This window comes from Dermacentor albipictus, chromosome 2, assembly GCF_038994185.2.
Source record: "Dermacentor albipictus isolate Rhodes 1998 colony chromosome 2, USDA_Dalb.pri_finalv2, whole genome shotgun sequence".
Taxonomy (NCBI): domain Eukaryota; kingdom Metazoa; phylum Arthropoda; class Arachnida; order Ixodida; family Ixodidae; genus Dermacentor; species Dermacentor albipictus.
Genome location: NC_091822.1, coordinates 28,955,309 through 28,968,358, shown reverse-complemented (window position 1 = coordinate 28,968,358; position 13,050 = coordinate 28,955,309). Strand labels below are relative to the sequence as shown.

The window sequence follows — 13,050 nt, the reverse complement described above, 5'->3', positions numbered from 1 at the left end:
TCTAGAATGCAACTGTATTTCAGTGTAACGGGAGAGGACTTAAGTCGCTGTCTCCCACTTTCGACAGTTTGTATTCGTAAGTCAGTTTCCTATTATTGTCATTTGTGAGCCAAGCCTGTCATCTACCATCAGACTTTCCAGGTATGAGTGCATTATTTCCTCCACCCACGGGCAATGCAGCAAAATTATTGTTTTATACGCCATGACATGATGTATGTTCACCCTGTATGACAGGATAATGAAATCCAGTACGTGTGTTTGACTATGAAGAAGAGCAAGGTCGCGTTCACAGTTCTCTGAGCCTAATTATAACTATGAAGTCGTTTAAACTGCAAGCGCTTACGGGAAATTTTGACGACTCCACCATTGTGGGTGATCACTGAAGATTTCATTGCCCATCGATAGCACTGGGGAAGCTCCAAGATTAACTCCAGGGGCAGAACATTGGCGTCCACTGCCTCTGAACGAGAACTTTGTTAAATGATAGAAGCTACACCTATCTGCACCTTAGCTTTGTTTCGCGCTCCTCTAACATAAGGGTTCAATGGTTCTGGGACTTGGGTACGCGGGGAAGTTACCACACCCCAACTTATTTCATTATTGAGAGGATGACAGCTACAAGTTCTCCGGGGCCATCCAATGCATTGACTGCCCGAAATTTTATCAATCATGGAAGACTGCTGTCGAGACGACATACCATCCTGCCTAGGCGATGCAATAACAGGTGCCTTCCCGGTTGCCACACATTCGATTTGGAAAAGTTCCGCACGCACAGAATTCAACATCAAATTATGGAAACTTCGGGCACTTCGCCTCCGTGCGTAACGAAGATGTAGGCACATCAAGTCTATCCATGATCTCAGATCGGCCAGACGCACACAGAAGAAAATTCAGCGTCGTATGTACAATCTGGCTTCACAACGATGGATGTCTTTCTGCGAGTCTCTGGATCCCCGAAAGCCTTTGTCTCTTATATGGAGAACTGTTCGTGGCCTCCATGCAACCCCTGGGCAGCGCCACCCATTTATTTCCCTTGTATTTTACCAAGAATGCAAAGAGATTGAAGTCGCACAAAGTTTCTGTAGGAGGCATGCCGGTGACGCAAGTTCCACTGGAACGCAGGCTCACGACCACTCACCATTCTCACGTGATTCCCGTATTCTCTGGCCGACTGCGCTTGCTCTATGCAGGCATTCCTCAGCGCCAGGACCTGATGGCATTACATACCGCGCTTTGTGTAACCTTGGTGAACGCGCTCGAAAGGCACTCCTGCTCCTATACAGTGACTCATGACAGAGTGACACGGTTCCCCAGAAATGAATGACAACCCGCCTTATTGCGCTTCTCAAAACTGTCCAGTTGCGTTTGGACATTCTGTCACACCTTTCGATCGCGCTTGCTAGTTGTGTAAGAAAAGTAATGGAACGGATGTTTCTAACGCGTCTGGGTTGGTACCTAGAGCACTATGAAATTTATCCAGATATGTTACCAGGATTCAAGCGCGGCCGTTCATTATAGACAACATTGTCGACTTAGTAACCTACTTCGAATCCCGGAAGGCCTGTAAACGCTTGTCTGATGCTTTATTTCTAGAAGTTAAAGGGATTTACGATAATTACATATGAAGCAATCCTTAAAGCATTAGAAGCAATAGCACTTGGTGGCAAGATATATGTCTCGTTCATACCTACCTAAACATGCGATCATTCTACGTGATCTTCAGGGACGCCCTTATACTCCAGTATTACAGTAGCCACGGAGTCTCTCACGGCGGAGTACTAAGCCCCGCGCTTTTTAATCTAGCCCTTATTTGGTTACTCAAGGACCTATCAAGCACCATTCGATTCTCTACCTACGCCAACGACATCTCTACATGGACGTTGGGGGTGACATAGCTACAGCTTCGCACTCGGCTTCAGAAGGCGGCCTCACCGACATCATGCTACCTTCGTAAAGAAGGTTTCTCTAGGTGACCTGGCAAAAGTGTGCTGTGGTGTCGCTTACCCTGAAGCCAATGTCTGCATACGCCACATCAATCAAAGAACAAGTGATATCGTCCATGAGAAGTCACAGGTTCAGTGGTGTTGTGATTGACAGCAACTTGTCTTAGACTTCTTACGGTGAACCACTTGAAAACGCGACTGATTGCGACATGTCATCTGTTCAGGCTGCTTGCAGGAAGGAACTGGGGGCGTCCCCACAATCTTTGTTACAGCTGTACAGGGCGCTGTTTGTTGGGTTCCTCTGGTACAGCCTACCTATTATTTCCAACATATGCAAAACCAATTTGCGTACAGTTCAGAGCATTCAAGCCCAAGCTCTGAGGATATGCCTTGGGTTACCACGCAGTGCGTCAATGGCAGTAACTATTGCAGTTGCTCAAAATTATTCAATCACGACGCACATCGCCGTCAAGACAATGCGTGTACATGTCAGGCACATGTCAGGCACATTACCTCGCCACTCACAATGGAAAGACCCCACATGTAATTTTGTACAACTGTCAGTGCATATCATACCTCGCTTACGTCGGGGTACACACCTGCGGCAAGGTCGGTCTCTTCTCCGTGGTGTTTGTGGAGTTTTGAAGTACACCTCAGAATTCCAAGACTTCAGGAAAAGTCAGATCTACCCCCGCTTGCACTAAAGCAATTGAGCTTTCTCCTGTTGTACGAGAACTACAGTAGCCACGTACACATATAGACTCGCGGACCGACCACATCAACCAGTTCTGGGACTGCTGTGTTTATACCGACAAGCGGAGTAACACTGCGACACTGCGACGTCAAACAGAAAGGTCACGAAATTACTTTCCAGTGGCTACCTGGCCACTGCGCCATCAATGGAAATGATTATTCAGACAAAGCTGCCCGAGACTCACATCAAGAACAACACCAGCGTTCCCATTACTCTTTCCAGGACAGACGTTGCAAGGCAGCTTTGTCACCTGGCACGCAAACTCTCTTTAACAGAGGGAAACGCGCCAAATACAAGGCGCACCAGGTTGTACGAACTGAACCGTTCGTTGCAACTCGGAATTGCACTCGGGCTTCACCGACCTGAGACATCGCTTATATACCGGCTGTGGCTGGAAGTGGCCTTCACAAAGGCGTACACTACTTTGATTGGAATGACCGACAGTGCTGCATCCGACGGCTGCGGCGTGGAGAACAACATCGAACAATTATTGCGCCATTGTCATCTATTTCAGTCGCAAAGACAAACATTATCTATCGCATTGTGACGACTGGGTGATTGGCTGTTGTCTGTGCAGGTGCTGCTTGAAGACCGTCCCTATTGCTCGTTGGCTCACAAAGCTGTGAAGCCACTTTTTTCTTTCTTGAGGGCGACTGGCCTATGTGAACACTTCTGACTCACTGAGGCCCTCTGCGTGCGTACGCGAGCTCACCACGGCGTTCTTTCCCCTTCCTCTCTCTATCTTATCTTTCTATGCCCGTTTTCCCGTCCCCCATAGTAGGGTATCCACATCGACACATTCGGTTAATATCCCTGCCTTTTCTCTTTATTTCCTCCCACTCCTTCCTTCTCAGACAGAAATATTAAAACTGCCAAACAATTACAGGATATCGGTCCACGGAAGGAGCCACATTTGTACCGTAAAGGTGGCCGTCGTGTATAGCATTCGCCGTCAGCGTTTCCCAATAAACGATGTGGTTACATAAGCTGCCGTTGCTGCAAAATGTTAAAGGCAGACGGGGACCTTTGAATTGGGGGCGAGGACTAACGGAGTCGCCATCTGTCGGGAGCGCCTCCCTTGCGTAGTAAGAGGGATCACGCGGCGCACTCCCCATAGGTTTCGCTTACGGTGCTCAATAAGAACACCACGCGGCAGCCCTCCTGGACATTTATGTAAGTACTCGCAAAACGAAGGAAGCTTATGACTGTCGCTATAATACTCTTGGGCAAACGGAAAGCACAGAATCGTTTACAGACGCTAGCTCTTTACCTAATACGTACAGTGAACGCCACAGCGCGCGGTTGCCGCGATGGTGTCTCCCGAACCGGCTTCTTGCGTGAAAGGTAGGCAAGCGCTCAGCCAACTATGCAAAATATGTTCTTATCGTTGGCCGTCTGTATAAAGAAATGGAGCATAACAGAATGAAGCCTCTATGCAGCAATCGCACGGGTTCGCGGCAACCGACTGCGTGTCTGCATGCATGTCCGCACACAATGATTCGCTTTCGCTGTGAGAGCGTTTTGTCTTCTAAATTCTTGGACATTTCAATGTTATTTCTCAAGTTGCGTCACACTATATGTTTATCGGTCTTCTCAGCGTGCAATTTCCCTCTGCTTCTCTTTCGTAATCCAGTAGATTAATTCATAACACAAACATGAGCATATGCCATGCCTTCTTTTATTGTGCGTCTTAGCGCAACCTTTCGGTTCCAGTGAACTTACCGTATCTAGCAACAACAAGTTAGTAGACCAAATCGTCATGACATTAGCCGAGCTGCGGGTGTGGGTGAGCGTCTCAGGGCGCGTTTTCTGCTACTCACCGAACCTCGCGCTGTCCTGGAGCCGTAGCAGAAATCTTCCTCGCGCCTGTGCTTGCTGCATACACGAGTTGTAGCCGATGACTGTTTGCCGGTTCTAAGTTTCGCGAGTCAAGCTTCATGCAGCTCCTTGTTCTGCACCTATGCGTGAATAAGGCTAACACATGGCTCCATTGCGTGCGTCCGGCACTGCGGCACCAAGCAATAGCCTACCATGCTGCACGCCTCCAAAGGCAGCCACTACCTATTATAGTACTTTCAAATGTTGTCAAGCAGACGCCTAAGGCGGTAAAGCCTCACCACTTAATCAGAACCGCAGCGCAGGTGGGATTTTAAACTTTCATTTTCAGCTTGCTTCGGCGCTTCCGAAGCAGCCGACGCAGGCGCTGTGTCCACGTGATCGCTCATGCCACGTCACGCTGATGGTGGCGCCAGCTTTTCCAGTGGTAGAGCTCGCCCCCAATACTATCGCGTTCCACTCGTAAAGGGGAAGCTTAACTGTCTTTCGAAGTTTGATACACTGATTGTATACTCATGACGTGGAGCCACCTCCTGTGCATTGGTGGTGCAGTCACGTGCCCAACGACGCAAGCACTAGTCCACGTTTTAGCCTGCCAGATAGCTGCGACGTGTCGTGCGCAATGACGAGCGCACTAGGCACACATTTAGTCAATCATAACCGTGGAGCCGTCGCGGCGTCCGGGAAGCGTGCTCGTTTCACAACCCGGAGGCCGGTTCCCACCCAGACCGAAATTAACCTAATACTCCTTTCAAAGACATTTATTTACTTTGCTTACAGGTACCTCCCTGAGAAATTTGACGTCAATATTTTGATGTGGTATTAATCTTTGCCGTCGGTCTTTTTCGAAACCATCATTTGGCCATGCCGCCGACTACAACGGTGGATATTCACGTAATGTGGTATGTAATGATTCAAAATTACGGCAGAACTCATGACGATGAGTGTAGATGGTAGCGCGATTACCGTTCGACTAGTAGAATGGAATTAAAAGCTGGAAACACTTATTCCATCCCTTGCTCTCGAAAGCCTGCTTCACTTTTTTTTATGAAGCCAATTAACTTTTTTTTTCTCCCTCTTATTAGCAGCCATGGAATGAAACTGTTCATTTTCATAAGTACCAGGATGCAAACATTCTGGAGTTTATCCTAAGCATTTCTCCACATCCTATAGCGTGCGTGTTTGTATCAAGTTCTGGTGTTGCAATTCATTGTTGCTTTTCATCGACCGGCTCGTCACATCGGCCGCCGCGTGCTGTCCTGCCCCGCTGTCAGAGGTAAATGAGTTGTGTGCCCCTGAGCCGGCTCAGATGGGCAGCGAGGAGGAGAAGATGAGGAGCTCCGTACTATTGGATCTGCCATGCCATCATCGCCAAACACAGGATTGGAAAATGCCAAGACATGTTAGCTGTCCCGTTGTCATCGGCCGTATATTTCATGAAGATAATGTGAAGAAAGAACAGTGCGAAGGAAAGAAGGATAGAAAATATGCTTGTCACAAGACAGAGTTCTACTGTCATTTCAAGTGTGTTTAAAGCGGCCGCATGACCGTGGACCTTTCCCCAGCTCTGACCTCTACAGTTTGATCTTAGCCAAGGAGTCGAGAAGCGATCCCGAGGTAACCGGTGAAAGCACGCTGAAGAGAATTCTGCATTGCTGATAACACCAGAAATTTAACCCATCTCTTTTAGATATCTAGACTAACAATTCTTAAACTAATCTGCTATCAGCTTATGAGTACCAGTACGCCTTCAAAAGTGCTTACATCCTGGGTACGATAAGCACACCGTACACAAAAGGAAGTTACGATGACGAAGTATAATTTGTCACTCTAAATCAGAGCTGCGCGATACGCATTGATTCAACCCAATTCAACCACCTTGACAGAGACATGTCCTATACGTGGAAAAAGAAGGCAAAAAAAGACATAGTGAGAGAACTGGTGATTGCGATGAAAAACCTAAACTTGGCAATATATGAGCGCTCGATGCTTGTATATACGTTACGAAGAGGAACCGCCCATTTTGTCAGCTTTAAATTTAAACTGAATTTCATAAACGTCTTCTTCGAGATTCAAATGGCCAGCATGTAGTAAACATGTTGTCGACTGTCCCTGAACTACAAGTAATGTAATCTGAATACAAATTCAACATTTAATGCAACAGTTTTCTTAGATCCTTTGAACTGTATGCTATTCTTGCGAAGTGTACGGTATTATCACGCGTTTCCTCATTTATACGTTTATAGGTTAGAGTGTGCACCATTATTGTCTTGAGAAGTAGTACTGCAGCGAACCTCGTAGCAAGGGTCCACCTGGGGTAGCTGGAAGAGGCCTTCCTGCAGGTTCGTCTTCTCCATGTCCAGACGAGGCTTGATGACAGTCGGGGTTAGGACGTCGTACTGAATCCCGTCTGTTGCAGGTTCCTCCATTACCTACAAAAATAAACAGCACGATTCAGCATACGTACGGTACGAAAAAAGAACGTCACATGGAATTTCATCACGTGAAAATATTAATTCATCTTTTCGAAATTACCCGCCTTGGTTGCATAGTGGCTATGGTGTCGGGCTGCTAAGCACAAGTTCGCGGGATCGATTGTTTGGCCACGGCGGCCGCATTCCGACAGGGGCAAAATGCGAACACACCGATGTATTTAGATTTAGGTGCATGCAAGAAACACCTGGTGCTCTAAATTATATCAGAGTCCACCACTACGGCCTGCCTCATGATCAGATCACTGTTTTGGCACGTAAAACCCGATAATTAGATTTTCTTGTTCCGATCCAAATTTCAGAACACGATCGAGACAGCATGTTGCACCTTACACAGGAAGGAGGGTATGAAGGGCCATCCATTATTTTTGTTTCTTGCTTAGTGAGGTTGTCGACTCTGATAGATTTGATGCATTCAGGTGTTATACAAGTGTTAATTGGCCAGCTGCCTGTTCCTTAGATCCCGTACAATGTGACGGCATCGGCTGAATATATGTGCCACCATCCGCCGGTATGGCCTTGAGTAGCGCTGGGTTTTCCAGGATCAGGTCGAATACACGTAGAAAAAACACACACATGCACAGAACCAAGCTATGGCTACTTGGTCAGGGTTGCCATTTGTATATGTCTAGAGTACAGACTCAGAGACAGTTGGGGTGGCAACTCATCCTACTCTTGCACATTACTCTATGCTTTCTATGACTGCCCTTTGACGACTTGAATACTCTACGTTGAACGTGCCCTGAAACGATTTTGTCGCTTTCTTTTAAATGTACTGAGTTGTTAGGGTTGGTCTTCTGATCATTAATACTGCATGTAGGCGCTGCGCGTAAAGCTTGAAATTTATTATAGTGTTTTGAAAGTGTGCATTGCTACCAATCGAAGCTACGCCACTACCATCTGTTTTCAGCCGCCCCTTCCGAATTGACGTAGTTTTCTTAATTGACGTCAATCAGGCGAGCTATCCGGTTGGCTACCCAGGTCGCGTCGTCGATTTCTCCAACTGCATGGTGAACAAATGTTTGTAAAACTTGAAATGTTGGTTAACTTCTTTCAGCAAAAAAGGTAACAGAAAGAGAATCCACAACGAACGTTTATCACTACACTCAAGCGCTTCCGGCACACAGCAAGTGTCGTCTTCCTATGTTACAACGTTCTCCATGTCTACGCGAGCGGCGTGGTTAGGGCTGGTCTGGAGCTTCCGTTTCGCGAGCACCATGGATTGCCGTTGTTACAGAGTGGGCTGCTAATCAAGCGATCGGCAAAATGTGAAGCTGCGAGCGACATCGTGCCCCTCTGCAAGGCAACATGCGAACATTCGCACGTTGGCTGCAGCACATCGGGCTGTCGGTATCCGATCAGTGCCAGCATCTGCGCTCAGGCGTCCGTCACTAAACACCGGAGGATAAATACCACAATGAAGAGCTTTAGCCTGTCCAGTATTCGGGTAAAGGCAAGTGCAAGATGACTGGGCCTGGGCAGTTCACCGGATGAGTGGAGGCGCAAACGTAAGCGACCTGCACGGTGCAACCACCTAGTGCCACATAGCTCAGACAAACACAGATCTAGTATAGCAGTAACCTAGTGTATTCCACTTTGCCACTGGTGTAAGCTTTCGGCAGGAGCGTAATCGTGAACACGTCTTCTTAAATATTTAATATGTTGAACGATTGATTGATAGATTGAATATAGCAACAGTAGCTTTGTGTATGGCTTGTTAAGCTTTGCGCCGCCAGGTGCCTGCATCGTACAGGCCGGTCAGGTCGCTCACGTTTACGTTAAGCCCTTTCATCACAGCAGAAGTAGTATGGAGGGGCTTCAGTTTACCCCTCCATCCATTCACCGAAATGGATGGCTGGCTGTTACCGGAATACCGGACACACTCGGCGCTGTGACAGAACGCTTGCAAAGCTCGCTGCTTGGTAAGCTCTAGGGGGGAGGGGGGGGATCGATGGCCAGGCGGTTAGTAGAGAGAGGTTGGAGAGGCTTGGCGCACTGCCTCCAAGAGAACCGGAAGTGGACAACACGACACCACATCATGACGCATAGCCAGTGAAGGCGGAACTTTACGCGATCATTCGGTGAACGAATCGAGGAGAAAAAAGCGTGGCTAGGGAAGAGGGCAACTTGTCATTGTCTGTAGCTCTCCTCAAATATCAGACACTTCAGTTAAATTATAGCACTAACGTTTAATTGTAGCTGAAACCTACGCATCTACAAAATTTGTACAAACCATTCGAGAGACTCTTTAACCGTGTGAGGACATTTCACCACAACACGTTTGCGCGAGTCCCACGATTACATCACTACCATCACTACCACTACCATTACATCATTCTGTAGCAGGGCATTGAGCACCTCAGAAGGCCTAATGGTAATCACGCGCAGAAGGTGAACAAATCAAAGGAAGACGGGTTAATCATTGCACTCTCTTGCAGCGCCGTTGCTGTTAAGCACGTGCACCAAACCAGACATTTATGCTTCTAGACCTTACTTAGGCATATGCTCATCATTTGCTTAAGCGACTGCTCATTGGAACATATAAGTTGTTAGGCAAGGTTATTCCTTATAATTATTAATTTAGAGAACAGCAAGAAAAACACATGCACAAGAGGGAAGAGCAAAGGCGCTAAGTTGACAACCGATCGAGAAGTGAAGAAGCTGTTCATCTCCAAAGTACATCTTGGGCATGCAAATGGCGGCTACAGAAAAACATCGTATTCGTATTTCAAAGATTCGTAAATCTTCCTATTCAAACATTGCGAACAAAAAAAGTAAAAGAAAAAAAGTCAGGACAGGAGGAAAACGCGGCTTTGCGAACACCTTCACGTGGTCTCCAGCCTTGATTGTATATGGCAGCTGACATTTCGGGAAAGATAAAGAGAGGAAAAGACAATCATGTCATATCTTTGATAGTTGTAAGTATACAGGGTGTCCAAACTATCACCCAGCAAGGTTACATGTATGCAAATCCCACGTAGCTGGAAAGAACAAAGAAGGTTGTTTGCCGTCGCTGGGAAAAACTCTTATCTTTTGCATATCGCCTAATTACATATTTAGTCTAATTATTTATGCAACCCCTCAAGTATTCTAATTAGATAAAAGTATCAACGAGAAAACTGCAGAGAAACATGAAAAACTCCCGATGCAGTCTTCTGTAGCTCAATACGTGCTACATAATTTTTTTTCCAAGCGTGAAAGAAGCCCTCGAATAGGTGCAAAGAGCTTCGAGCGACCAGTCACGCGGCAATGTTGCGTGTATTGGTGGGCTCCTACAGGCTCTCAAAAGCACTTTTATGTAGCACGTATTGAGCAACAGAAAGCTACATCGGCAGTTTCTCATCTTGCTCTACTATTTTCTCATTGACAATATTAATTTAATTATTATAATTGGGAAGTTCAATTATTAAATATGACTATATATGTAATTAGGCGGAATGCAGAAAGTAATCTGAGTATTTCTGAGCAACGGCAAACAACATTACCTTCTGTCCAACTACGTGGAATTTGCATATTTTAATATCTTGGTGCACGACAGTTGGGACACCTGACATATACAAGGATAGCGGAAACCATCGTACTGCAGTGAAGCCGTCACGTTAATTCAAGATAGCTCACATATCATACAGAGTTGTGTGCAACGAAAAAGTGAACTAATAAAAATGAATTAAGAAAAAGAATCTGGTTTCTAGCCTTCATGCTCATCTATTGAATGCACACAAAATGCTCTTTTAGTTTTTACCAAGAAATTGTTTTTATGTCCACATGTTCAAAAATAATGTAGATATGTAACCACGGAAGAACTATTGTAAATGAAACTATTTAGCAACAGTGGCATGTGACACTCTAACCTATGGAGCCCTTTATTTGTTGGTGAAGAAGGAGCTGCGCACGTTAATAGACTTCTAGTGCCGTGTTGCTCTTCCCGTGGTTTTGTTTAACTACGAAGTTTAAGAAACTCCATCTGACAATACTTTGATGAATGACACGTGGAAGAAACAGGCAAAAAAGACAGCTAGAAAACATTAGAATAGAAAGAGAATATGGAAAAGGTACTGTGTAATTTCAAAAAAGGGGTGAACAAGCACAGTTGTGTTCCCTTCCTCCAGTAAACTTGCTCAAATGTGACCACAAAATCATGGAGGAAGAAGAAAACGACACTGTGGGAAGAAACACGCAGCCGGCTTGTCGAGTGCGCAGTGGCGGTAGCCTACGAATGTCTCAAAGCGTTCTTTTTTTGCCGCTGTTCTTTTATAAGCTCATTACCATTTCTATATTGTAGGATGTTCTACGCAGGCCTAATGGTGGGTGCATGAACGAGTAGGCTCGATTATACTTCGCGTCAATAAAAAGAAAAAAATGCATGCGAAATGGGCATGCGCCCTCACGCAATGCCGATTATTACGCTGTATTTATTGCTTTTCCTTAGATTTTACCCGATGTAGAAGTTTCATAGGTAAAGATCATTTAAAGCTTTCAGCAGCAAGCAAAATATACCCGAGGACAAGATCGATATGCCATTGGCAATGAAATTAAGAAGCAGAATGCATTGCTGGGCATGTTGGTTCATTTTATTTGGAGAGATTGGATGCGCTTTGTAGACGGAGCAAGGAGCACATGCTTACAAGGAGCAAGGAGCACATGCTTACCCAGCGAGTCGAACGGAACATGGTGAGGTCCAACGGATCGCCAACTAACTCTCCGTCCACGGAGGTCAGCGTATGGCATGTCGCCATGGCAATGACCATAGGGCTGCGCGCGGGAATCTCACATGGGTCTCCAATGGGTGCCTCAAACCTGCATAGAAATTAAGTTCATTCGTTGTCTTACTAAATTAACAATGTAAACCTGAAGGCATAAACTTGCCATATTATATGTACATATATACGATGGGCGCTGCGAACGTTTCCAAATGTTGTTATAAGGCATTTTGACAAAGAAAAATCAGCCACAGGCATCGCATTGGACAGTATGGTTGGGTAGGAAAGGTAAGTATGACGACTAATATAGCACCGAAAATGCAAGCGAACCCAAGGGCGAAGCGCTCTCACGGCACTTGTGCACTAGAAAGTGGACGAACACCTAAGATAATAATGTATTTTTATGTAATGTGGAAACTGAAGAAAACTAGAAGATCAATACAAATAAAATAAAACAATCTATTTAACATACAAATGCCCCGGAAGTTCCAGTGTTATTTCGTGTGGATAGCGCAGTGACCGCGCTGTCACACAGGTTGGTCTGTGGAAGGAATTCTTGATTTGCGGTCGGTTGAAAACCAAGGGGTTGAAACATTGCCCAATTTAGGACGGCTTTCAAAAATTGCCATAAGCTTCCGGGGTGATAATATGTCGTTAAATAGCATGAGAATGCACATTTTGGGCCGGTGGTGCTGCCGCACAGGTCATTTGGTTTAGCCAACTGAACCATTCGTCAAGCTGTTTCGAGGTTTACGTTCCTGCCCTCCTCTATATGCATGTGTGGAAACTCTACGCACTAAAAATGTATATTGTTCTCCCATCCTGTGTGCCACTTCAAACGCCTGCTTTGGGCAGACACTCGCATCGTCTCGAAAAAAAAAAGGACACAGAGTAGCTCAACGGTGTTGACCTGTTGGCCGCCTTTTCCAGGTCGTGCAGGTCGCCTTTTTCAAGCTTCGTAAAACGGCGGCTGTGTTTGGGGTAAAGATGAACGCCAGCGTTCCTGGATCTGGTTTAGATTTTGAGTGATCTCAATAGTAGTCGCGTGTGCTTGCGCGAGGTACGCCATATTGCTTCCGGCTGTGCTTCCCACGGCAGCCTCAAGCGGCTCACGCTTGAAAGAGCGTGGAACCTACTTCGGGGATGCATTTGCGCCTGCAGAAACAAAATCCAGTGTAATGCGGTGGAAATTTCAGCAGTGCAACTTCAGACTTCACCCGTCGTTAGGGCACCTAGAAGATTTAGAAATTGCTTAGGAGAACAAGCAACCCCTTCGGAGGTAAATGTTCTCTCTCCTATCTTCTCTGCTATTTTACAGAATTTCT

At 46.0% G+C, this 13,050-nt stretch overlaps 1 protein-coding gene across 2 annotated transcripts in view; it reads right to left on the bottom strand.

Moving 5' to 3' along the window:
- The window catches only part of LOC139055903 (polyamine-transporting ATPase 13A3-like), a 220,057-nt gene that overhangs the window by 84,536 nt on the left and 122,471 nt on the right, over positions 1–13,050 (bottom strand). For both annotated transcript variants that reach the window (XM_070533538.1, XM_070533537.1), the window contains exons 15-16: positions 11,675–11,822; positions 6,828–6,965 (exon numbers count right to left, since the gene is read on the bottom strand). In XM_070533538.1, coding sequence (XP_070389639.1) covers positions 6,828–6,965; positions 11,675–11,822 — 286 coding nt within the window. The remainder of the gene's footprint in view (positions 1–6,827; positions 6,966–11,674; positions 11,823–13,050) is intronic.